Source organism: Lampetra fluviatilis, chromosome 60 (genome assembly GCF_964198595.1).
Source record: "Lampetra fluviatilis chromosome 60, kcLamFluv1.1, whole genome shotgun sequence".
NCBI lineage: Eukaryota > Metazoa > Chordata > Hyperoartia > Petromyzontiformes > Petromyzontidae > Lampetra > Lampetra fluviatilis.
This window is the reverse complement of record NC_136334.1, coordinates 373499-400755: the sequence shown is the minus strand read 5'-3', so window position 1 is coordinate 400755 and position 27257 is coordinate 373499. Positions and strand designations below refer to the sequence as shown.

At 52.5% G+C, this 27257-nt stretch overlaps 1 protein-coding gene across 1 annotated transcript; it reads left to right on the top strand.

Moving 5' to 3' along the window:
- Nucleotides 1–1004: 1004 nt before the first annotated feature.
- On the top strand, nt 1005–25744 carry FNDC9 (fibronectin type III domain containing 9). The gene is made up of 5 exons (XM_078881106.1): nt 1005–1092; nt 3212–3351; nt 19391–19430; nt 24487–25276; nt 25595–25744. The coding sequence occupies exons 1-5, from the start codon at nt 1088–1090 to the stop codon at nt 25742–25744; spliced, it is 1125 nt and encodes a 374-aa protein (XP_078737232.1). The 5' UTR covers nt 1005–1087.
- The last annotated feature ends 1513 nt before the right edge of the window (nt 25745–27257 follow it).

Sequence of the window (27257 nt, the reverse complement as noted above, 5' to 3'; positions counted from 1 at the left end):
TCATCTGGTCCAACACCATGTGAGACTAGGCTCTAAGGAAAGCTGTCTCGGGTGTGGACCAATCAACTTCAAGGACAGTGCATACATTATCAGAGTTATGTTTTTTGTTTGCATTATGACTGCAGGTATTGTGGTCTATGCAAACATGACTCCTCGTATAAAGGTGTCAGTTTTGTTGCCAGATAAAAGGGTAAAAAACCAATTAGCATAGACGGTGCATGTTCAAATAATACGTGGCTAAATATATGTTGGTTAGTAAATACATGAAGTAAGTTAAGCCATCTGTTGTCAAAGCTGAAAGGTCACAGTGTCTCGCTTAACTGTGTAATTAATATTAATGAATCGGAAGTGTAAATCCCACGCTGCCATGGTGGTAGTGTATTCCCCAAAGCTCAATCACTGTTGACCTGTCACAAAGTGGAATATATTGCATGGGCCCAGGTGGGACGATGGGCTAAGGTGACCCTTAAGTGGAATTCCCAACGCAGCGACCGTGAGTCCAGCACGCTCGGAACATTGTCAACAGGTCAACATTGTCGGTGACAATTTTCTTTAAACAACAAAAAAATCGATAGCGTGGTTCAAATCATTCCCCAACGTTTGCTCACAGGCACGATGAGTTGTTACTCATGCCAGGAATATTCGTGGAAATTTCCTTCACGCGGTCTCCATCCACAGCACAACGCAACCCCAGCCGTGCACATGCGCCTGAGTAGAAGGTGGTGGTGGTGGCGTCTCGCTGCTTGAACCGAGTTTCAAGGCACGCATCTTCACTCCGTCATCCACTTGGATCGGTGCCCAACCCTTCGGAAGACCAAACATCATGAATCTTGCTTTCAACGAGAGTCTGGGGGTTTGTTTTTTGTTTTGTGTCACGGGCAATTCCCCCCATACTTGAGGCCCAGAGCTGTTGGGGGAGTTGGCTCGCCGCTCTGAACCATCCGAGCCACCCAGCCTCAAGATCCTCGTTCACGGGCTCAACCTGACCACTCCACACACCTGGGCTTCAGGTGGCGCGCCTGCGTGCAGTGAGTTGGCTCGGTTCTCCCGGGACGTTTAGCAGAGCACGTGGCAGTCAGGCGAGCGGATGAGGTGAGTGGGAGGAGGTCACGGTGTGGATTTTTGGCTGCGTGGTTTGGTGAGTGGGTTAAGTGAATCTGTGGGTGAGCAGTGGGTTGTTTGGTGAGTGGGTGGGTGGTTAAGTGAGTTGGTGGTTAGGTGAGTGGGTGGGTGTGCGGGTGGGTGGTTTGGTAGATGGGTGTTTTGCTGGGTGGTTGGGTGTGCGGGTGGGTGGGAGGTTTGGTGAGCGTGTGGGTTGATTGATAGGGTCCCCCGGTTCTTTCCACAGCTGTTTAACATGCGGACCATAACTCCCATCCCATTGACGTCATAGCTCTACCCCAGACTGCTCCGTCCACGGGACCTCATGAGGGTTGTCTGGAAACATGTTTTGCATTCTCAGGTTATTCAAAAATGTGTACAGCTCTTAGCTCAATCCACTGCTGGATGAAGGCCTCCCCACTCCGTGCGGGTCACGGCGGTTCTTTGACCAAACTTCACCGCGCTGGTGAAGGAGGTGGGGCCCACCGTGGGCCGTGGCCAGGGATCGAACCCAGGTCACTTGGGTTCACAGTGCAGTGGACCACAAAGACAAAGATCCTCCGTGTAGCCTTGTACAGACTCTGGGCAAGCGCTGTTAGCGAGTACTACTAAAGGGCGGCACGACACACGAAGAGGTGGGTGGCCCCAAGAACCAGCACCACGCCCGACCGCCTTTGTCTCACCAGTGCCGATGTTTACACCGCATCAGGTACTCATTTAAGGCTGGGTCAACCTAGACGAGGCCCATGACCAGTTGAAATATTTACTATCGCTGGTATTGGGTCGTGAGAGGGAACAGGACTTGTTGGGCAGCCTGGGTTAGCAGAGCAGCGCGCCAACCACTGCGCCACCCATCACTGCCATCCCAATGAGGAGTCGCGAACGCGGGCGGACACGGCAGGGGGCAGTGAGACGAAGGGGATCGTTGATCTGCCCCCTGCTGCTGCCCCCACCACGGAACACAGCCGCGGCGGCATCACCACCCGGCCGTGCACGATCCACCTGGGGTGAGAGCTGAATTTGCACGCGTCGCAAAACGTCGAGCATCACGCGGTACGACCCGAAGACTCGTCGCCGGGGCCGCGACACGGTATTTCTAATAGGCTCTTTAATCACCACGACTCAGACCCCCATCCCAGGCTCTACACCGCTGAGATGTCCAAGATCTCGTGGCCTGGTCATCAAGGGGCGATCTGTTTAATGCCAGCAGCAGCAGCGACAGCGTGGGTAGCCGAGGGGCTGCCCGCGATCCCGCATGGGGCCTTTCCCTTCATCTCATCTCGGAGTGTCACCGACCTCCTCTTCCATCCACACGAGCAAATGCGGAATAACACTGGGTTACATCAAATACAAATCGACTTCAGATCCCCATGGAACACCGCCGTGTGTCCCTTTCGCGAGTTCTACGCTTCTTGTCGTGACGTTCTCGCCCGCCCTGATTGGACATCTGTGACAAAGGAGCTTTGTAGCTCATCGGATTCCTCGAGAATAAATGAATTGGCTCTGACATCACAACACCCCTCTCTCTCTCTGTCATCAGTATCGCTTCTCATCTCCCTACAGCTCCGTCTCTCTCGCGCTCTGAAGCGGGGCCAATCGCCAGAATCGTCGCCGACGATAAACGCAATGTTGTTGAAGGGCCACACAGACACGGAATGTGCCGAGTACGTGCTGCTGTACCACTGCCACACACTGGAGCGTGTTTACTCTTAACACTGGGTGGGTAGGTAGGTGAGTGGGTTAGGTGAGTGGGTAGGTGGGTGGGTTGGTGGGTGGGTTGGTGAGTGGGTGGGTGAGTGGGTGAGTGGGTGGGTGAGTGGGTGGGTGAGTGAGTGGGTGGGTGGGTGACAGCGGTGATGAAGCGGTAAGCACACTGCGCTGCCAATTCGACGATCAGGCCTTCATTACTTCATAGGTGCCACTCGCTCACAGCACTTGCCCCAACAGCCTGTTGAAGGCTACACGGGGGATATTTTTCTTTGATAAACAGCAGTGGGGGAGCCGGGGTGAGGGCGGGGGGGCGCCTTGCTTCTCTGACCAGCGGTGAGCGGCTCCCCGCTCCTCCCCCTGGCGCGTGGCTCTCGTCCCGGCTCATCGCCAGTCCGGGCAGCGGACCTCGGCTCCCCCCTCCTCCCCCCACTCGGGAGCAGGGAGAAGACGCGGAGACAGCGGCAGCAGCAGCGGCCTCTGTGGTGAGCCACGGAGAGAGGCGCTCGCTCACTCGCTGTCAGCCGCCAGTCCACTCGCAAGGTAACACGCGTGCCGTGGTGCGGATTGTGTGTGTCTGTCTGTGTGTCTGTGTGTGTGTCTGTGTCTATGTGTTTATCTTCAATCTTGATCTCTGTGTCTGTCTGTGTGTCTGTGTCTATGTCCGCATTGTGTAGCGGGGAGCGGTGGCGCAATGATTAGCGAGATGCGCTACGAACCCGAGTTCGATTCCCACTCCAGTGATGATCATATGAGCCAGTCCTGGGCGTCCCCTAGGTCGACTCAGCCTCAAATGAATACCCGATGCGGTATGTAAACGTCGCCACTAGGGAGACAAAGGCGGCCGGGTGTGGTGCTGTCCACCCACCCCCTCGTATACCGAGCTGCTCGCTAACAGCACTTGCCCCAACAGTCTGATAGTGCTACACGGGGGACCTTTGTCTTTGTGCAGCACGCGTGCCGAGCTGTCGACGGCTGCGCTCGCACTGGGTTCGCACAGGCCTCGCCTGATGTCTAATATGTCTGTGTGTATGTGTGTGTGTATGTGTGTGTGTCTGTGTGTGTGTCTGTGTGTGTATGTGTGTCTGTGTGTGTGTTGTTGTGTGTTTGTGTGTCTGTGTGTATGTGTCTGTGTGTGTGTGTATGTGTATGTGTGTCTGTGTGTGTGTCTGTGTGTGTTTGTGTGTATGTGTGTGTGTCTGTGTGTGTTTGTGTGTGTGTGTTTGTGTGTCTGTGTATGTGTGTCTGTGTGTGTGTCTGTGTATTTGTGTGTCTGCGTGTGTCTGTGTGTTTGTGTGTCTGTGTGTATGTGTCTGTGTGTGTGTGTTTGTGTGTCTGTGTCTGTGTGTGTGTCTGTGTGTTTGTGTGTCTGTGTATGTTCAATCTGTCTAATATGTGTCTATGTGTTTGTGTGTCTGTGTATGTTCAATCTGTCTAATATGTGTCTATGTGTTTGTGTGTCTGTGTATGTTCAATCTGTCTAATATGTGTCTATGTGTTTGTGTGTCTGTGTATGTTCAATCTGTCTAATATGTGTCTGTGTGTTTGTGTGTCTGTGTATGTTCAATCTGTCTAATATGTGTCTATGTGTTTGTGTGTCTGTGTATGTTCAATCTGTCTAATATGTGTCTGTGTGTTTGTGTGTCTGTGTATGTTCAATCTGTCTAATATGTGTCTGTGTGTTTGTGTGTCTGTGTATGTTCAATCTGTCTAATATGTGTCTGTGTGTTTGTGTGTCTGTGTATGTTCAATCTGTCTAATATGTGTCTATGTGTTTGTGTGTCTGTGTATGTTCAATCTGTCTAATATGTGTCTGTGTGTTTGTGTGTCTGTGTATGTTCAATCTGTCTAATATGTGTCTGTGTGTTTGTGTGTCTGTGTATGTTCAATCTGTCTAATATGTGTCTGTGTGTTTGTGTGTCTGTGTATGTTCAATCTGTCTAATATGTGTCTGTGTGTTTGTGTGTCTGTGTATGTTCAATCTGTCTAATATGTGTCTGTGTGTTTGTGTGTCTGTGTATGTTCAATCTGTCTAATATGTGTCTGTGTGTTTGTGTGTCTGTGTATGTTCAATCTGTCTAATATGTGTCTATGTGTTTGTGTGTCTGTGTATGTTCAATCTGTCTAATATGTGTCTGTGTGTTTGTGTGTCTGTGTATTTCCAATCTGTCTAATATGTGTTTGTGTGTTTGTGTGTCTGTGTATGTTCAATCTGTCTAATATGTGTCTATGTGTTTGTGTGTCTGTGTATGTTCAATCTGTCTAATATGTGTCTGTGTGTTTGTGTGTCTGTGTATGTTCAATCTGTCTAATATGTGTCTGTGTGTTTGTGTGTCTGTGTATGTTCAATCTGTCTAATATGTGTCTGTGTATTTGTGTGTTTGTGTATGTTCAATCTGTCTAATATGTGTCTGTGTGTTTGTGTGTCTGTGTATGTTCAATCTGTCTAATATGTGTCTATGTGTTTGTGTTGTAGAGGTGTTACGGGAGGGCAAACAAACACACCGGGCGTGGTTATGCCTGTACGGGAAGAGATGCTTACATCCACGTCCGCACCGTTTAGCCTGGGGGGCTAATGCGGCGCTGAGATCCCCCACGGCCCCACCCCTCGGTGGGGGAGTTGCTATATAAGGCGGTGAGCCGGAGGGCTCGGGGTTCAGTGTTCAGCTTAAATCAGCGAAGCAAGAAGACCGACTAGATAGGCCCTGGGACTCCCCTGGATCGCCATCCTTCTCAGGACCGACCAGGGCAAGCCAGTGGCGTGGCCCCGAGAGCCCAGAGCCGATGTTCTTCTAAGAGCTGGTCTGGGGACTCAGAGTACCATAATCCCAGCTTCACCAGAGCTGGGTCAGTTAGCCTCCCCTAGCCCTGTAGTGGAGGACCTAGGATTAGGCTAGCCGGGACAGAGATTGTGGGATCTCCCTGTTAGACGGGTGAAGGGGCCGATACCCCTTCGAGTGTTGTATATCTCGGCCTGTAATATACAACTGTGGTTAATAAATAAGTGTGCCTCCGACTACGTCGTCCAAGTCTCCTTGAACCTACTACAACTGGCGTCAGAAGTGGTCTTCTAAGGATGGTTACGAGACAGACGGCTCGTACCAGGGAACCGGGGGAGGAGGACACCTCGGCCGACTCAGAGCCCGAGATTGCTGAAGGCGAATCCGAGCAACCGGGGCCGAATATGATATTGGTTGTACTGCGGCTGGCTCACTCCCGCCTGGCGGAGCTACTCTACGCGGCAGCCGCCACGTTGTAGGAAATCACTCACTGGGGGCTGGAGGAGTTGCACGGGGCGACGACGGATGACACGCGACGCCAGTTCCCGCCATTTCAACGGGGCTGGAAGTCGGATTTGCTGCCATCAGTACAGTGGGTGCTGAGGGCAGGGCCGGGCTACGTCAGGTGACCGACATTCGCCAACCAGAAGCCGCCACGTCGTCAATAGCGGCCAGCGCGTCACCAGCAGTGTGACCGCCGATGGCGGCCGCCCTTCCCGCCAATACTGTGCGGAGTGGCGGGAACGACGGGGCGCGATCTACGGCTGCGGAGGCCGCGTTCCAGCAGCGATTACCGCCCCTCAAAGAGTTTGTGGGGGAAGACGGTGACTGGGGAGCCTTCCGAAGACGGTTCCTTGCTCACCAAGAAATGTCACAATGGACGGATGACGAAGCACTACGCGCGCTACCGGCTATGCTCGACAGTAACGCCCTCGCTACCCTCACCTCGGCGCCAAGAACGGCGCGCGCCACGCTGAAAATGGCGCTTCAACTCCTGTCTGCAGTCTACGGACCACCTTCTGACTGCAGACAGCTGTTTTACGATCGCCAGCGGGGCGCCAAGGAATCGCCCCTGGCATACCGCACACCTCTCCTGGCCCTGGCGAAGTTGGCTTTCCCTCGGATGGACGAGGAAGGGGTGGACGCCATGGTGGTAGAGAAGATATTGCTGTTGGCGGACAATTTGAACATTGTCGTCTTGGCGCAAGACGCGTGGCACATCCACAAAAACTTGCTGTCCCAGCGTCGCAAGGCCAGCAAGGCGGCGGCCAGGCATACCGTGGCTGCAACTACCCTCCCATCGGAAGAGGTCTGCGCTGTGGGTCGCACGACGGAGTGGAGATCCGGGGGACGACCAGCTCAGGATGGACCGAGCCGCCAGGATCAGCCCAAGCCGTCTGGGGCGCTCACGCGCTGCTACAACTGTGGCCTCCGGGGCCATGTGGCTTCGGGATGCCGGGCTCCTCGACAGCGCGGTGCGACGCCTCGGCCGGACGTCGCGCCTCTACCCAAGCCTCACCAGCAAACTCCGGCGAGTCGTGGCACCCCACATGTTTGGCCTACGCACACACCTGTGACACACTCACGCACTACAACGAACGGGGGTCAAAATCGCCTGTCGTTGCGTCAAAATGTGCCACGATGGGGAAGGTGTTCCAACCGGGCCAGTGGTCTGAGTTGGCCCATCGCGTTGTTGCCGCGTCGGCGGGGTCGTCGGTCGTTGTGGGGCATATTGATGGGGTTGAGGTGCGGGTCTTAGTTGATACGGGAGCATCGGCAACTATTGTGTCCGATTTAATTTATAACATTCTCCCCGTTCAAAGCCGTCCTTTGCTCCCCGTTGATGTTCCATGCTATGCTGCTAACGGGGGCTCGCTGGGCATTATTGGAAAGATCCACGCACAAATTTGTATTGGGGACATCAAATTATCCGGCCCGATATTGGTCTCCTCCTCGCTGGGGGTTCCGTGCCTGTTGGGGACAGATTTCTTGGCCAAAATGCCGATTCGTATCTTGATCGACCAGGGTTGCATCGAACTCCCGTCGGGCCGACATATGATGTTCTTGTCCTCCCCCGCTACTGTCCATACGGCATTTGCGACGGTACAGGCGCTGGTTGCGAGGACGGTACGCGTACCGCCGGGAGCTCAGATGCTCGTGCCTCTTAGGCTGCGTCGACCATTTGCTAAGGGGATTGGGGATCAGGGTGTTCTGTTGGGACCATCTAGGGCCGGGGTCAACGGACCTGATTTGATAGCGGCCCAGACCATTGTGAAAGGGGACGGGGACCCCTTCATCGCGGTCGTAAATGTGGGGTCGCGAACGGCGGTGGTTCCTCAAGGGACCGTGCTTGCGCACGCGACGCCGGTACCCTGTGAGGAACCGGTCATTAGTCAGGTGAGCACCGCTCCTCCGTCGCAACCGCATTCAGACCGTGATGAGGGGTGGCTGGATGCGCTTTGTGCGGGATCATCGGACCTGAGAGGCTACGAATCCTCCTGCGCGAGTTTTCTGACGGTTTTAGTCAGAACAAATATGATATTGGTTGTACTAAACTGCTGCGACACCATATTGACACGGGTGACAGCGTGCCAATCCGCCAAAATCCTTTTCGGTTGAGTCCCGCCGAAAAGGATCATGTCAAATCGGCTGTAGACGAGATGCTAGCTGCGGATATTATATCCCCTTCTACCAGCCCTTGGGGTGCGCCGATCGTCTTAGTTAAAAAACACGACGGCTCATTGCGGTTTTGTGTTGATTTTCGTCGGCTGAACAAGATTTCCGTAGCCGACGCATACCCGCTCCCTCGGATGGATGAATCGCTTGATGCCCTGGCGGGGGCGCGGTTCTTCTCCACGTTGGATTTACTGTCAGGGTTCTGGCAGCTCCCTCTGGATGACGAATCTAAACCTAAAACTGCTTTCCATACGCCGCACGGCCTTTTCCAATTTAACCGTTTGCCGATGGGGCTCCATTCAGTGCCGGCAACTTTTCAGCGATTAATGGAATTGGTCCTGGCTGGGTTTCAATGGGATTCATGTTTGATTTACTTAAACGATGTCATCGTCTTTAGTAAAACATTCGACAAACACCTCCAGAGGTTGCGCGCTGTTTTCTTCAAAATGCGGGCTGCTAATTTGCAATTCAAGCCCCAGAAGTGTCATTTGCTCCGCGAATCGGTGCGATATTTGGGTCACATTGTCGGACGGTCAGGTATTGCCACAGATCCCGCCAAAACGCAATGTGTCAGCTCCTGGCCGACTCCCACCTTGGTGGGGGAGGTCAGGAGTTTCATTGGATTCGCGTAATATTACCGACGGTTTGTCGCTGATTTTGCAACAATTGCTAAACCCTTACATGCCTTGACATCAAAGGGGGTCAAGTTTCACTGGGGACAGGAGGAGGAGGCTGCTTTTCGCTCCCTCCGGGACGCCCTAGTGGGGGCTCCGCCATTGAGTTATCCAGACTTTTCAAAACCCTTCGTGCTCGATACAGACGCAAGCAACACGGGCATTGGGGGCGTGCTTTCGCAGGTTGTTGGGGGCGTAGAGCATGTGGTAGCGTACGGCAGTCGGGTTTTGTCTCCGGCGGAACAAAGGTACTGTGTTACCCATCGGGAACTATTGGAAATCGTTTACTTCATTCAGCAATATCGCCCATATCTGTACGGTCGCCATTTCACCGTCCGCACAGATCATGCGGCGCTGCAGTACGCCTTGCGGGTTCAACAGCCATCGGGACAATTGTCTCGATGGTTGGAGATTCTCCAAGATTTAGATTTTGAGACTACATATCGTAAGGGCGTTCGCCACACGAACGCAGACGCTCTGTCGCGTTTGCCACCCACCTGCGAGTGCGCTTGCCTCCTGGGTTCGGGGCGTTGCAGACCTCCGAATGTGATCTCCGATTCGGTGCTTGCGGCCGCCGCTGATGCGCCTTCAATTGCGGGTCCTATTGAGCAAGAAGGGAGGGATTCTTTGCTGGGATTGTCTGTTGCGGAGTGGGGGCGCCTCCAAATGGAGGACACCTCCCTCCTCGCTATGCGCCGTCGCATCGGGGGAGCTGGTCGGGGGGCGGAAAATGTCGACTTGTGGGGGTTATTCCAGGGTCTTTTGATGCATTGGGACGGGAGATCCCACCGCCACCGGCTGGTGGTGCCTTCCGCATTGAGGGGTAGAGTGGTGTGGGCTGCACACGAGCGACTCCTTCACCTGGGGACTCACAAAACCCTTGCCATGCTCCAGCTGGATTTTTCTTGGCCGGGCATGGCAAGGGACGTGGATGATCTTTTAGGGTCATGTACTCAGTGCGCGCAACGGAAGCCACCAGCGAGGGGGTCCAACCCACCATTGCAGTCTATCAAAGTTTCCCGGGTTAACGAGCTCGTCGCGCTTGATATTCTGGGCCCATTCCCCGCTACACCTAGGGGAAATAAATACCTATTGACCGGGGTGGAATATTTTACGCGATGGCCTATGGCCTGGCCCCTTGCCAACCAGTCGGCAGCAGCCATCGCGGAGGCCTTTGTCCAGGGCTACGTCCTCGACAAAGGTGCTCCGGAGCGGCTGCTGACCGACCAGGGTAAACATTTTTCGGGTAAACTTCTCCACGAAGTGTGCGTGCTCCTGGGTCCGAAAAAAATTTGTACCTCCCCATATCATCCGCAAACTGACGGAATGGTGGAGCGTCTGCATCGGACTATCACGTCCATGCTGTCCCAACAGGTGTCTGAATCCCAGACCGATTGGGACCTTCATATTCCGGGGGTTTTGGCGGCCTACAGAATGGCTCCGCATGCGGCGACCGGATTTTCGCCCTTCCTAATGTACGGTCGCGAGGCTAACCCACCTGTCGCGACTCAGCTGCAAATCTCCACGCCGCATGCTGAATCCAAATTGACCGACCATGTCAAATTCAACATCGCTAAATTGACAGAGGCGCGGGAGGCGGCCATCCAAAATTCTGAATTCCGCCAGAGGGCGAATGAAAGGCTCAGGCTGGGTCGGGCACATGTGCTCCAGTGGAAACCGGGTGACAAGGCGTGGTTGCACTGTCCCCAAGTACCACTGGCGACCTCGTCTAAGCTGGTGCGGCCGTGCCGGGGGCCCGTCGAAGTGGTGCAGGTCTTGCGGCCACAATGTGTACGTGTCCGATGGGGGAAGCGTCGGTGGTTCGTGCACCCCTCCAGGTTGAAACCGTTCGTTGCGCCCCATGTTCCTATCACACACACGCATGGCCAAACATGTGAGGGGTCCACCGACTCCCGGAGTCCGACTTCGCTGCTTTCGCCTGACTTGCCACCGACTGTTCCACCTCCAGGTGCACCAGGATTGACGTGCTCACGACCGCCAACCCTGCTCGGGGGGGTCGGGGGTCGCTCATCGGCGAAGCCAGACACTCTCGCACCCGGACTATTGACACCCACCACTGGGCCAACCGGGGCTGCCCCTTGTGACGGTCCCGCTGCAAAAACGCGCGCCAAAACGCGCAGACTTTTGTGAGATCGGCCACTTGTGCGGCCCTTGCGGGGGTCGCGGGGTTGGGGCGGTCCTGGAAATTATATATATGTTTTTTTTTTTACGGGATGGGGTATTTATTCGGGGGGGGTGTGTCGGGTTATTTTTCTCTCTCTTGTTGTTGTTGTTGTTGCTGTTGTTGTTAGTTACGCGAGGCACACACGGGTTTGGGGGGATGCATCTTTATTGTGAATTTTGTTGCAGCCGGGACGGCTGCGGACTGTACAGGGGGGGGTGATGTAGAGGTGTTACGGGAGGGCAAACAAACACACCGGGCGTGGTTTATGCCCGTACGCGAAGAGATGCTTACATCCACGTCCGCACCGTTTAGCCTGGGGGGCTAATGCGGCGCTGGGATCCCCCACGGCCCCACCCCTCGGTGGGTGAGTTGCTATATGAGGCGGTGAGCCGGAGGGCTCGGGGTTCAGTGTTCAGCTTAAACCAGCGAAGCAAGAAGACCGGCTAGATAGGCCCTGGGACTCCCCTGGATCGCCGTCCTTCTCAGGACCGACCAGGGCAAGCCAGTGGCGTGGCCCCGAGAGCCCAGAGCCGATGTTCTTCTAAGAGCCGGTCTGGGGACTCAGGGTGCCGTAATCCCAGCTTAACCAGAGCTGGGTCAGCTAGCCTCCCCTAGCCCTGTAGTGGAGGACCTAGGAATAGGCTAGCTGGGACAGAGATTATGGGATCTCCCTGTTAGACGGGTGAAGGGGCCGATACCCCTTCGAGTGTTGTATATCTCGGCCTGTAATATACAACTGTGGTTAATAAATAAGTGTGCCTCCGACTACGTCGTCCAAGTCTCCTTGAACCTACTACAGTGTGTCTGTGTATGTTCAATCTGTCTAATATGTGTCTATGTGTTTGTGTGTCTGTGTATGTTCAATCTGTCTAATATGTGTTTGTGTGTCTGTGTATGTTCAATCTGTCTAATATGTGGCTGTGTGTTTGTGTGTCTGTGTATGTTCAATCTGTCTAATATGTGTCTATGTGCTTGTGTGTCTGTGTATGTTCAATCTGTCCAATATGTGCCTTATGTGTTTGTGTGTCTGTGTATGTTCAATCAAAAGGTCCTGGCAAGGATTATTCAACATCGCCTTGCTAGGCACGCTGAGGAGGGGCTTGCGGAGCCCCAATGCGGTTTCAGGAAAGGGCGGTCCTGCACAGATGCCATATTTTCTGTCCGTCTGCTACAGCAGAGGTGTAGGGAATTCCAACAAGACCTACATCTCTGATTTATTGACCTGGTCAAGGCCTATGATACCATCAGTAGGCTTGGGCTCTGGGTTGTTCTTCGTGCTTTCGGAGTCCCTGACCATCTGCTCACGATCATTAAGGACCTTCATGATGGTGAGCGGGCCCGGGTAAAACTACGTGGCCGGGAGTCAGAGCCTTTCCCTGTACACCTTGGGGTGCGACAGGGATGTCCTCTGGCTCCCACATTATTTAACATCTATTTTGTCCGCGTAGTTCGTGAAGCCATCAATAGCTGTACCGGGGGAATTTCTATTTGGTACAGATATAATGGGAGGCTGATCAACGCCCGGGTGCGATCAAGGGATGGCTCCCTATTGGTCAACCACGTTATGTATGCCGATGATTTGGTAATAGCTGCTCATTCATAAGAGGAGTTGGAGACACTGCTGCTGAGACTGGAGCGTGCCACTAAGCACCTGCCTGGGTATTTTGTACCATCGGACACTCCACCCCCACTACTCCCAATCGGTGATGGGGCAGTATTGGAAAGAGTGGAGAGTTTCCCATACCTGGGCAGTGTGCTTATGACCGGCTCCAGTTTAACAGCAGAGGTCTCACTCCGAATCAGTCGAGCGGCAATATCTTTTCATCGGTTGCGTAACGCTGTGTGGAAGCTACCTGGCCTGTCGCTCCGCACGAAGCTTCAGGTCTTCTTGGCCACAGTCATTCCCTCCCTTCTCTACGCTTGCGAAACGTGGACCCCCCTAATGGAGCATCTTCGCCGGTTGGAAACATTTAGGCTGGCCTGCCTACGATCCATCCTGGGTTTAACCAGGCTGGATTGTGTGAGGAGCTCACAAATCCTTGAAAGATCTGGGCAAAGTCCCATCGGTGAGCTCTTCCGGCAGGCAAGGCTGCGTTGGCTGGGTCATGTAGCCCGCATGCCCCGCCACCGCATCCCTAAACAGCTTTTGTTCGGCCGGATCGAGGGGGCTAAACGGGCGCGGCACGGGCTAGAGAAGAGAAGGAGTGATGTGGTACAGGAGGACGTGGAGCTGAGTGGACTTGCCGATGACTGGTACCAGCGGTGTCAAGATCGGCCTCTGTGGAGGAGGCTCGTGAAGGATGCTACTGGGCAGTTGGAGGCAGTCGCCCTCCAACAACAATGGAGGGCGGAGGAGCGACGCTCACAACAACGAGCGGAGCGCCGGGTGGCTAAAGCACAGCAAGTTGATACAGTAGGGGGCACAGGTGGTGCATCAGCCAGTCATCTCGGTCATCTCGGTCAGTCGACCCGTGGCATCTGGGTCTGCCCCGTGACCTCCTGCCAGCGGGCGTTCGACATTTCACGTGGCCTCAAGGTGCACTTGGCCTGGCACAAGCGTCGTGGTGACGTCACCGCCACTTAGTGGTGAATGGCGGTTGTTGTTGTTGTTCAATCTGTCTAATATGTGTCTATGTGTTTGTGTGTCTGTGTATGTTCAATCTGTCTAATATGTGTCTGTGTGTTTGTGTCTGTGTATGTTCAATCTGTCTAATATGTGTCTATGTGTTTGTGTGTCTGTGTATGTTCAATCTGTCTAATATGTGTCTGTGTGTTTGTGTGTCTGTGTATGTTCAATCTGTCTAGTATGTGTCTGTGTGTTTGTGTGTCTGTGTATGTTCAATCTGTCTAATATGTGTCTGTGTGTTTGTGTGTCTGTGTATGTTCAATCTGTCTAATATGTCTATGTGTTTGTGTGTCTATGTATGTATGTCTATGTATGTTCAATCTGTCTGTTGTGTGTCTATGTCCATGTGTTCTCCGTGTGCGTGCCATATTGAATGTCTGTTATTTTAGTCGAGGTTTTCTGTCGCCGACCATTTACATTCGCCATGAATACTATTGGCATAGACATACGCTACTAAAATTACTCAGGAATGTCCTTAAAGCTCGTGACGTCACTCCACATCGACCACCCCCCCCCCTCATTAATATTCATGAGCAGGTGACGTCCTATTCTTGGGCCTATCGGTAAAGCAACGGAGATAGTAAAGCAGGCCTCCTAAAACTGTGCATATCTACAAACTATACAGACTAGCTTAGTTTGTAGACACCGCCAGGATTAGTTTGTAGAATAAATGTAGATCATCTATAGAGCCCCATTGTTTCATTGATTTACGCTTGCTAACGAAGCAACGACACCAGGAGGCGACGCTGCTTTGTCTGGAAGATGCCCTCAAGGGACAGATGCATCATAGAACTGCGGAACTCGTCGAGTTCCCACTTGAGTATCGAGAAGTCCGACTCGACCGCCGTCGTGTTGGCGAGCACCGATGCCAACCCGCCGCTGAAAGCGCGGAGGTTGTCGAAACCACTCGGCAGCACATCCCACGCGTCGTTGAATGTCGTCGTGTTGGTGTGCTTGTTGATGGCGTCGTGAATGATCGTGTCCTCCTTGTAGAGCTTGACCAGTTGGCGATGCTCCTCCTCGACCATGTCGACCTTCACAGCTGACCAGAATTTCGTAACATGCACGCGACGCACTGCCAGCACGTCCTTCACGAACACACCAGGACGCATCTTCACGAGCTGAGCGGGCATCACGGGCGCCGCATCCTGGTCGAGAGCTCGATTGGCGTCGTTACGCTCTGCTTTGACATCGTTGAGACCCGCGATCAGCGTCATCGCATATATCGAGATCTCCTTGACGATCCTTGTCTTGTCGACCTCATTGAGACCCTCGTAGCTCTCCTACGCAAACGATCCCTGGTCCTCAATGTGGGCAATGATCGCGGCAGACGCGATGCGCATCGACTGATCATGATACGACACGTACGCCTCATCATGATTGTTGACGCCATCAACAATCTCAACACTGAACAAAACGGTGAGCGACCCGATAAGCGACTGAATATGCTCCTCCTGCTGCGCGATGAGGAGCGACTGGCTCTGGAGCTGGACGATAGTGACGTTGATGGCGTCGATGGCGGGCGCGAGCGCGTAGGTAAGAACCCACCAATCGGCGGTGGGCAGCTTCGCGGGGTTGTTCTCAGTAGTGTACTCGATCAATGCTCGGCGGTACTGCTTGTAGAACTTGAGCACGTTCCCGAGATTGGTCCATCGGTTAGCCTTCCTGGGGCACTTGACCTTCATCTTGATGATCAGGTTGTTTTGGGCGCGGAGGTACACCAAAAAGTCGTACACGATCTTCACCCAGCTGCCATCGAAGACGCACTCGGCGGATTTCTTGACCACAATATCGATCTGATGAGGCGGACACCAGATTCGAATGACGTCGTTCTCGGCCTCCTTCACAATGAGCGTCTCCAGCCCCCCATGACGCCCAGTCATCGTATTCTCGCCGTCCGATGAAAAGCCGATCAGCTTGGCGCGCCAGTTGGGGTACAGCGCGTCGAGGAACTTGACGAGCATGCGGAAGATGTTCTGAGCAGTGTGACGCTCGAACATAGGGATCGCGACCAGGTGCAGATTGACGAGGAAGCCGCGGTAACAAACGCGGGTGCGCAGGTCGAAGAACGACTGGCCGCGGTGAGTACTGCCGTCGCCAGCCAGAGAGAAGGCCCACACCGATGGATCGTCGATTATCCTGGCGATCATCTGCAGCCCGACGGCCACCAGAACACGGACTGACTGTGCGACGATGAGGTCGTTCATGCCCTGCAGCTTCGGCGTGTTGGTGCGGATCCTGGCATGATCGATGGCAGCAGCCGTTTGACGGAACGACATGCCGACACCGACGTGGTCCATGGCGAGCTCGAAGCGCATCTCGTTCTTGATTGTTGCCGTGTACGTATACGTCCCCGTCTCGATGTTCACTTTCTTGACGAACAGCTTCATCGCGTTGACCTTCTCCTTGGCCTTCTTGGCGGCCTTCTTGGCGATGGCTGTGGCCGCGTCCTCGTCGTCGTTGTCGTCGCCGCTGTCCTCGTCGTCATCGCGAAAGAACAAGTCCCCGATAATTGTCTCAATGATGCTGTTCTGGATCACGTAGTCGATCGACGTGGTCGACAGGTCCATGTAGTTGTGGAGCGTGTTGGTGCGCTTGGCCATGCCGTTGAAGTAGCTCTTCTTCTCATCGGGCGACAGCGTCTGGTAGAGCATCCACGATTCCTTGTGCTGCCCTTCAAGATGGTGGCGGTACTGATGCGGCAGGAACGGCTTCATGAAGTACTTGATGTCGGTGCGGTTCTTGCGCTTGCGGCCCGAGTCGCCCGTCACCTCGACCACATCACGGCCTTGGTGAACACAGAACAAGCAACGACAGGACTGCGCGCCATTGGCCTCTGTCGTGATGAGCTCCATCCCATACTGAAGGGTGTGTGAGGATTGGAACGGCGTCGCCACTTTCTTCCCTCCCATGTTGCTGCAGCTGCAATGCTCGGTATAACGATGCGGTACGTCTTGCCGCGGATTACGCAACTGCGCACTCCGCGCACTCACTAGTTTGTAGACGCAGCCAGGCTTAGTTTGTAGATATGTGGCGCTATTTATGGCGAATCTACAGTTTTAGGAGGCCTGTAGTAAAGTCACGTGGGTGGAAAAGGAAGACGATTGCTTGTGTGGCAATCGAAACTTCGTGATCTATTTTTTTTTCTACCTACGTGACTTTACCGAACAAGCCAAAGAGTTGATTTCTGCGGTCACGAAAGCTTCAAATCAAGATTTAACGTAGATAGGTTCAAAGAAAATAACAAAAAACTACGACGTTTCGATCGCGATACAAGCAATCGTCATCAGGAGAATAAAAGAGCGAGAAAGCTGCTGAGGCAGGCTGCTTTAAAGGTTTTAAATGTGTGTAGCCCAAGGGCCATAAACGTAGTCGGCGGGGCGAGTGACGTTAAAGTCAGAAATGTGCAAGTCAATGTAAGATCGCAGAGCCACCGCCACATCGAGGATATCTCTCACAATTCAGTGGCCACCTCCGAGCCTTCGTCATCGTGGAGGGAGCTCTGCGACCTACATTGACATGCAAATTTATCACTTTAATATCACTCGCCCCGCCCACTTTGTTTATGACCCTTGGGCTACACCCATTTAAAACCTTTAAAACGGCCTGCTTCAGCAGCTTTCCTGCTCTTTTTTTCTCCTGATGACGACTGCTTGTATCGCGATCGAAACGTCGTAGTTTTTTGTTATTTTTGTTATTTTCTTTGAACCTATCTACGTAACTTTACCGAAAGACCCAAGAATATGAATTCCTTGAGACCTCATTTGCCAGTAGCAAGATATAGTAATAGGTTTTTACCCTTTTATCTGGCACCAAAACTGAAACCTTTATACAAGGGATCATGTTTGCAATAACCACAACACAAGCAGCCTTTTTGTTTGCATTTTGACTGCTTGTGTTGTGGTTATTGCAAATATGATCCCTTGTATAAAGGTGTCAGTTTTGGTGCCAGATAAAAGGGTAAAAACCTACTATATTAATTTCTGCAGTCACGAAAGCTTTAAGTCGAGGTTACGTTCTCCACATGGACCCCCCCCCCCATTAATAATCATGAGCAGGTCACGTAACTCCACATCGAACAGCCCCCCTCATTAATAATCATTATAAGGTGACGTCCTCCACATGGACCCCCCCCCCCCCCTCATTAATAATCATGAGCAAGTCACGTAACTCCACATCGAACAGCCCCCCTCATTAATAATCATTATAAGGTGACGTCCTCCACATGGACCCCCCCCCCCCCTCATTAATAATCATGAGCAGGTCACGTAACTCCACATCGAACAGCCCCCCTCATTAATAATCATTATAAGGTGACGTCCTCCACATGGACCCCCCCCCCATTCATAATAATTAGCGGCTGACGTCACTCCATATTGAGTCCCCCCCCCCCACGGCATTAATAATGACGTCACTCCACACGCAGAAAGGTGGAGCGAAAACTACAATTTGTTTCGGCACAATTGCTTGCACTTTGCCGCTAACACGTTCCTTCGGACTGGGCAGATAGGAACTTGGTTGGACAGCGCATTCGTGCACGACAGACAAATATGCACGACAGACAGACAAATAATCCCTAGTGGGCAGTGTGGACCCTGTTGTTCCTACCTGTAGTATTAGTATAAAGTAATCTACGCGTCACCTTCAGTAACGTGCCTCCCGTGTGTCTCCCGCGCGTCACGTCACTCAACATAAATATTCACGTCGTCGCTGCATTTCATTACTAACGCTGAGGAAGTTGGAGCGACTGTTGCTGCTTTTGTAACACCATTTAACCCATCTTTATAGAACGTTCAACATCACAATGCAACGTCACATCGCGCTGCATTTCCTGCCTTCATTTCCTTCTTCGCCACGTCTAACTAAATGGAGGTCAACTTTACACGTCCACATTATGCTGAAATAAAAATGTATCCTAAAAATCGACATTCTTCAGCTCCTTTGCGGCCATTGACTCCAATTACAATGTTTGCAACTCTGGCGAGCTAAAGCAGAACGTGACGACGTCTCAGAGCACTGCACCTCGAGTCTGTGAGTGTCCGTCTAATGCAGAGGCACAGCGGCATTGCGTCAGCTGTGCTCATCACATTGTTGCGTGCAACAATCACTGCCGTCGCTGCAGTGATTGTTGCGTGATTGTTGCGTGCAACAATCGCTGCCGTCACTGGCATAAAACGAAGTCATAAAACACCTCGCTTCATATCACTGCAGCACTATATAAACTCACCTTCAATTTGTCCAAATTCACTGCTCTGATACTTGATTCTCTTCTGCTTTCGGTTGCTGTACTAACTCACATTAATGCAGTGCTACAGTTACATGCAGTACGGTGTTTTATGAAACAAATTTTGCCAATACTCCCCGCCATTACATTCCGCTAATTAATCATCGTTAACGACTGCCAAGAAACCTGGAGCGGAAATCAAAATTTGTTTCGGCACAAATTACAGTTTTTAAAGTCCATGGTCCCCTCTTTATCCAGAGCTAACCGGACAATGAATTCCACGCCACATCCCACTGCATTTTCTGCCTTCATTTATTTCTTTGCCACGTCAAACAAAAGCAAGGTGAACTCTACGCTTGCAAATGATGCTACATTAAAAATTTCTCTGCTGTTTTGCCACCATTGCCTCCGATTCAGATTGTTTGCTACTCCGGCGAGCTGCAGCACACGACAATAAGTAAGTCGCAGAGCACTGCACCTCAAGCTATTGGAATTGTTTAGGCCCAGAGGACATTTTATAACGCAAATTGCCCCTTCTTTATGGAGACGTTTCTCGGTGATTATCCAGATATTGTATCGATTTCCAATTTATTTCAAATACATCAACCGAAAGCAGTGAATTTTAACAAATTGAAGGTGAGTTTATATACAGTGCTGCAGTGACATGAAGCGAGGTGTTTTATGACTTCGTTTTGTGCCAGATTCACTGCCATTAAATTTGCACATATTACAGCTTCCGTCCTAGGACGGGCAAAGATGCGAGTCGGGAATATGCAAGCTTAGAATAAGCAATGTTATGTTTAAGTCAATGTTCATTTATCTTAAGTCTAAAACAGAGTCATGGTTTGATGTATTATGTCCGTATGGAATATAACGTGCACATGTGTGTGTGGAAAAGACATCGCCACTGGGGAGACAAAGGCGGCTTGGCGTGGTGCTGACCTCCCACCCCCTCGTGTGCCGTGCCGGCCTGAATAGGCGCTGCTCACTAACAGCACTTGCCCCAACAGTCTGTTGAGGCTACACGGGGACCTTTGCGTATGTGTACGTGATTGTGTGCGGTGAGCGCTGTCCCTTGCACTATAAACCAAAGTGGCCCAAGTCAAATTGTCGGTATGAGGCGAACATCAATGACAGTGTCCTGGACCTCACCTAGGTCAACTCGGCCTTAAATTTGTACTGTGCTCGGGATACTCATTGGGCACTCGCTAACAGCACATACCTTAACACGCCAATTAAATATATATTAATGATATACATTGTCGCTGTGAAGTGTGGTGATAATTATGCATCACCTCCGCCAACGGAGCAGCACCGACTGGTTTGCCTCGATAGGTGCTCGCTGGCAGATGTTGCCCAGCTGACTTCAACGCGACATTAGCGGTGCTGTATCTGTATTCGTGGGAGTTTTACGGCCGGGGCAAGTGCTGTTAGCGAGCACCTATTAAGGCTGGTACGCGAAGTGGTGGATGGCCAACACCAAGCCCGGCGGCCTTCGTCTGCCCAGTGATGATGGTTAGACAGCAGCCCCAGGTCCAGGAGCTGCTGTGTGTTCGCGAGTTTCCTGTCGATTCCAAACATGTTGTACGGCATGTACACTAAAAACTGGGAATGGCTTTATAAGTTGTATAATCTGCTGTGTATGTAGATGCAGCTGGTTCTTCGTGTTGTTCACATGTAGATGCCACTGGTCCTTCATATTCTGCAGATGTAGATGTCACTGGTTCTTCACGTTCTGCAAATGTAGATGCCACTGGTTCTTCACGTTCTACAGATGTAGATGCCACTGGTCCTTCATATTCTGCAAATGTAGATTCCACTGGTCCTTCACGTTCTACAGATGTCGATGCCACCACCGCCATCTATTACGCAGCGGTTGAACTTATGACTCTCGGTCCGAACAGGCAACTGGACATACGAACGGATTTGTTTGTATCTCTGAAAGTTTGTAAGTCGAATGTTCATGAGTAAAGGAGTCCCTGGACTCAGCATACACAGCAAGCATCACCCCCTCACGGTACACGTCATGCTCGGGGCCACTCTGACACGTGACGAGACTCATCCTGGTTACACTCCATCGACTTGAACTTGAGATCTCAGATGCTAAGCAGGGCTGAGCCTGGAGTGTTCTTGGATGGGCGACACCGCCAATGCACAAACCGGTTGCTATGGTGCCATGGGTCCACGTGCTGGCTTCCCATTGGCCATGAACTCATTCACCTCTGCACTGAGACGTGGTTGAGCGGTAGGAGCGCGCAAGTTGTCGGTTCGAGCCCGTAGGCCGCCCTGGTTAAGAAGAGATGTGGTTATTTTTTTAAATATTATTTACAGCGGATGTAAAAAAAATACAAAATTATCCGATTATATTATTCGGAAACAGAGAAGTGGGTCATGTGTGCCGATATCGCGGGATATATTTGAAGAAAAAAACTGCTCGCAAATTACTAGAAAACCTTGCCCAACGCTGCTTCGTTGAGCCGTATTCCAGCTCTCCGCGGTTTACCGAGTGAGCTCTGTTTTACTGGAACATGGGGGTGATGTTCCAGCTCTACACCGTTTGACGCTGCTAAGACTCTCATCTCCGCGTCGCCAAGCAATGCCGTGAGAGCTCCGCATCCTCTGCAAGCTGTTGAATGACTAGACCCTTGAGGACGATTTTGATGGTGTGTGCTTTTTTTTGTGCGATAACGTAGCACGCTCACCCCTGCTCATGCACAACAACGACAACCCTCACATCGCCGCGTGCATATCTTAGCCACGCAGTCGTGGAGGCGAGTCACAAGGACGGCCGAGATGGCGGATCGCGAACGTTCGAAGTGGCAGGGTGAGGTGCGAACGTTGGGCACAAGAGCCGCAGTGCGGGGAGAGGAATGGAGATGTGGGTTTTGTGTCGAGGTGAAATTTAAAAAGAAAGAGTGCACACACACAAGACACGAAGGAGCCATCCAGCATCCTTTCATACAATTACAAAGGTGGAAACCGTGTAGAATTAGTGACAGAAAGAGGGAGTGACAATTTCGGACCCAGGAACGTAAGCAATATTTTTTACACATCTCATCTATAAACCCTGCACACAGATTTACAACCTCTCACCGAAGGTACATGTCCACTCGAGTGGAAATCTGCCCTTATTCGTCCAGCATATGAAATTGGCTCCAAAGACCCTAATTATTAAAAACGAATCTCTCCATTCTTTCACCAGTTACTAAAATGTTCGAGAAATTACTTAAATCGTAAATAAAAAAATATGTTCCTGCATCACTTTATGCAGGAACATATCTACATTGGGTCCTGTTCATCCATAACATCCTTATTGGCAAATCTGTGCTGTACTTTCCAAATTCATTAACTTCATCGTCAAACCCAAGATGTCCATCTGATTGCCTTTTAACTATCGCAAGAACAAGAATTGGAATAGGTAACAAACCCTTTGCCGTTAAAGCATCAACGTTTTGGAACAACCTTGTTGTCTTGTTGTGGTCTGGGACTGTTGTTGTCGTTGTCTTGGTGTGGTCTGGGACTGTTGTTGTTGTCTTGGTGTGCTCTGGGACTGTTGTTGTTGTTGTCTTGGTGTAGTCTGGGACTGTTGTTGTTGTCTTGGTGTAGTCTGGGACTGTTGTTGTTGTCTTGGTGTGGTCTGGGACTGTTGTTGTCTTGGTGTAGTCTGGAACTCTTGTTGTCTTGGTGTGGTCTGGGACTGTTGTTGTTATCTTGGTGTGGTTTGGGACTGTTGTTGTTGTCTTGGTGTGGTTTGGGACTGTTGTTGTTGTCTTGGTGTGCTCTGGGACTGTTGTTGTTTTGTTCCCTTGCCCAAGCTGCGCCAGCATGTAACACCACTCCTGAAAACTGTTGGCTTCAGCCATAGTGACCCCACAAACTATTGCCCGATCTCAAACCTGAGTACGATTTCAAAGGTCATAAAGCGCCTTTGAAGCGATTACTTCTTCCCCACATTACAGCGATGGGCAGATTAAACCCATTGCAGTCGGCGTACCGGAATTTCCACAGCACTGAGACAGCTCTGCTAAAGATCGCCCATGACCTCTACAAGACCGTGGATGATCGGTGCGCCGCCGCGTTGTTGGCCTCGATTTCTCAGCAACTTTCGACACTATCGACCATGAGATACTCATCCGGCGGCTAAGGTCAAGGTTCGGTGTATTGGGTACGGCACTGGGGTGGATCGATTCATACCTTCGTGGTCGACCACAGTTCGTCAAGCTGGGAGACGAACGGACATCGCCGCTGCCGTGGCGAGTTTGTGGACCACAGGGTCCATCCTCGGGCCCTTCCTATTTTCAACGTACGCCCCCCGATCGCCGATGTCATCTCATCACACTACATTAAGTTCCATCAACATGTCGATGATATACAGTTGTACACCGCAGTGAAGTCAAAGTGAGATATGGAGAGCCTCGGTGACCTCGGAGATTGCACGCAAGCCGTGCTTGTGTGGTTTGCACAAAACGAAATGCTGCTTAATCCAGGAAAACCGGAGGTTCGGCTGGTTGGCACTCAGGCTCGGACGAAAACATTTGTGGGAGCATCAGGCGTGGCTGTCTCAGACTCCAGGAGTACAGTTTAAACTCGTCTAAAGAGCCTTGGCACCATACTCAACCATAATGTCGTTTGATCACCACATGCAAAATATAGTGAGGGCCTGCAATTTTCATATCAGGGCTCTACGGCACATTCAAACACTATTGAGTCGTGATATGGCCAATGCAGCGGTGTCTAGCATAGTATCAACATGGCTCGATTATTGCAACTCACTACAATACGGGACATCTGGCAAAAACATTACCAAGCTGTGTGCACAGAATTCTCTGGCACGTGTCGTGACGGGTACTGCAAGATCCGACCATGTCCGTTCAGTGCTCGCTGAGCTGCATTGGCTTCTGATTGCCGAACGAATACATTATAAGGTTGCACACATTACACACAAAGTACTTTCCACAAATTTACCACAATACCTCGCTGATCTCGTCAAGGAGCATAAACCATCTTCACGTGAACTCCGGTCATCCTCACAGCGGCTTCTGGCTGGCCATTGAACAAAGACGGTCACGGCATTGCGTGCTTTCGGATGGACTCCTGCGGCCGTCCAGAATGCTCTTTTTTCCGATATTAGGAAGCCGCTGAGAGCTCTGTGCACTTTCAAGTAGTCTCGATTGAAAACGAATTTCTTCAGAACTGTCTTTTGTGTTTAGTTTGTTATCCTTCCCCGCATCTCCGATTAACACGGTTGGCTATGTACAGTGTGAAAGAAGTTCAACATACATACATGTGTTTCCAGGTCATTGCTACCCATTCCCAACCCCTGTAATTGACTGCAGATAAAACGCGGCGCCTTTGCGTTCGATCGCCTTGCACTGTGAGAAGGGCGTGGACAACAAGCCGCACTCTTCATCCGATTGCCATGACGAGGAGGCAACAGATCGCTGGATGCATTGTCTGTGACAGCGAGACAGCTTGGACGCCTCTTAACCCGAGCCCGCGACTCTCCGTTGCAGGCGTCCACCAGCGTCCCCCAGCGCCCACCCGGGAGCGATGGAGCTCCACGTGAACAACGTGTCGGCCACTGCGGCTTCCGTGGGGTGGTCGCCGTCATGGCGCTGCCCGCAGGGCTGGGCTCCCCGCGCCGTCCACCGCCCCGACTGGGAGCGCCCGCTGGCGGGGACGTCCCCGCGCCGGCTGCAGCGCGAGGAGCGCGTCGCGCCGGGCCGCCACCGCGTGGCACTGGAGGGGCTGACGCCGCTCACCGGCTACATCGCGTGCGTGTCGTGTGCGCCCGTCCCGCCGCTGCTGCTCGCGCCTCCGCAGCAGCATCAGCAGCAGAGGTCGTCCCAGCAGCCGCATCTGGCGCGGCAGCAGCCAGCGCCGCATGGGGGCGAGCAGGGTGCCTGCGTCGCGTTCCACACGACCGGCCCGGACCTGGGCAACCGGAAGAAGGAGATGGCGATCGCCATCTGGGTGTCGAGCAGCGTGCTGTTGCTGCTCATCGCTGCCTTCCTGCTCTACGGCTGCCTGCGCATCTGGTGCCGCCGGCGCAGGGAGCTGGGCAAGGGCACGGTGGCCGGCGGCGCCACCAAGCAGCAGCAGCCAGAGGAGCAGCAGTTGTTGCCGCTGATGCAGCAGCAGCAACGGCAACAACGGTGTCACCAACAACCAGAGCAGCAGCAGCAGCCAGTCCAGGAACAGCAGCAGCTGGAGTTGAAGCAAGAGGAAGAGCAGCAGCTGTTGCTGACACATCAGCTGTTGCTGACACAGCAGCAGCAGGAGTGTCAACTACAGCAGCAGCCAGTGCAGGAGGAACAGCAGATACACCAAAGACATCAACATCAGGAGCTGAGTCTGCAAGATCATAATCAGCACCATCGTCCGCAGCAGCAGAAGCAACAGGAGGAGCAGCAGGAGGAGTGGCAGGAGCAGCAGCGGGGGGAGCAGCGGGAGGAGCAGCAGCAGGAGAAGCAGCAGGAGTGGCAGGAGAAGCAGCAGCAGGAGCAGCGGCAGAAACAGCAGCAGGGGGAACAGCAGCAGGAGGAGCAGCAGGAGGAGAGGCAGCAGGAGGAGTGGCAGCAGGAGGAGCAGGAGAGCGATGCTGTGGATCGTGGCGAGCAGGGAGGGCTCGCTGTGCAAGAGGAGCAGCAGCTGGGAGGGCGAGCGGCGACTCCAAGCCCGGACCCCGGCCGGACGGGCGACCCCAGGGTGCTCACCCCGAGCCAGGCCCGTGTGGCCATGGTCGCTGGTGGATCTGGGCTGGCGGAGTGAGAGGGCCCCGAGCGGTGGAGCTACCGCGGGGGGATCGGCGTCTCGGTGCTAGTGGAGCTGGGCGCTGCCGAGTTGGCGATCCGTTCGGTTTTGCTCGCGCGGTCGATGACTCGCGTCGCTGTAACGCGGCCCGGAGATCACGGCGCCGAGCCGGTGACCCCGAGGTCCTGGGTTCAAAGCTGGGTTTTGGCCGCTAGGGGTTAAACCGGGTTTCTTAAGGGTGGCGAGTTGATGGTCGAAGCCCGGTCACCAACGATGGGTGGAGACCTAGAGTCCAATACCGACTTACGAACACTATTCGATGCTCTTCAGTAGAGGACTGCATGTGGAGACCCATCGACTCCCATAGAGTCCTATACATTCACGTAGGCTGAATTGATATTAAACCAGGGCTCTCAAGTTGTGATGGTCTCAGCCCGGCCATCAATGGCGACACAAAATACACCACCATGTTACTTTTGGGTCTGCACTTAATTTAGCCGAATTCCAGCTCCAACAATTAAAATATCGGTTTGACCAGTCACGCCACAAACATTACCCTCATTTGGCAGAAGGGCTGGGAAGGTGCTGCCCGCTACCGTGTGGGCCGGAAGTCACGTGAAGGAGGGGATCTCAGAGGTGGTCCTGTGATCGTGGACACACTTTCACTGTGGCTCTCCTGCTCTGGGCCATTTCTCTGCCGAACATCGACCTTCCACCAAAGCGTAAACCAGACGCAGCGTCTGTGAAATAACGCACAGGAGATTTACAAGTTTTACATTCGTTTTGCAATGTCACTCGCATAAGGATGAAATCAGAAAGGTTTATTTTCGTAATTTCGTTCTCACCGTCATCATCATCGACATCACCACATTGCTTTTTTACAAATAGATAAACCGTGCTTATCCCATGATGTTTAACTTTATCAATTCACTGTTAGATGGAGGCTCCCTGAAAGCAACTAACAGCTATCACGATCATGTGATGCAGTGATCCACACTCACAGCCACGCATAAGCCGATTCCATCGCTCCATCTCCTTGGTTAACCTCCTGTCGGACGCGTTCCGCTCTGCATCCTGTTTCATTTGCATGGAGTGGTGCGTTGAGTAATCATATTACCTGTAATCGTATATTATTAGGAGGGTTAGAATAATCAGATTATCATAGCCGTTTTGACGGTCTACTGCTGGATGAGGCCATGTCGTATGGGTCAGGGTGGTTATTTTGACCGTACTTCACCACGTTGGCCAGCAGGGGCTTGTGAAGGCAGGGAGTGGAGGTGTGGGTAGCAAACAAATCCTCGCGGAACAACCCGAGTGCGCGTTGGAGCCGACGCGTCATTGCACACCCGGCATGACACAAACAACGCCTCTCACAAGCGCCAACACACACAACGTGGGTGAGGCTATCGGGACACTGCTGTCAAGAGTGAAGAGCAAATCCCAATCGCTCAGAGCGCAAGCGTGTACTTCAGTGTCTCCAGGTATTTTCTTGCTATCTGTACGGTTATGATTATGCCGTATGATTCAAATA

Bases quoted from the DNA above. Each gene is read 5' to 3' on its own strand.
- FNDC9 (XM_078881106.1), top strand. The intron at 19,431-24,486 runs GTAAGTCGCAGA...TCTCCGTTGCAG, and splicing joins GCTGCAGCACACGACAATAA to GCGTCCACCAGCGTCCCCCA. The intron at 25,277-25,594 runs GTGCAGGAGGAA...CGTGGCGAGCAG, and splicing joins GTCAACTACAGCAGCAGCCA to GGAGGGCTCGCTGTGCAAGA.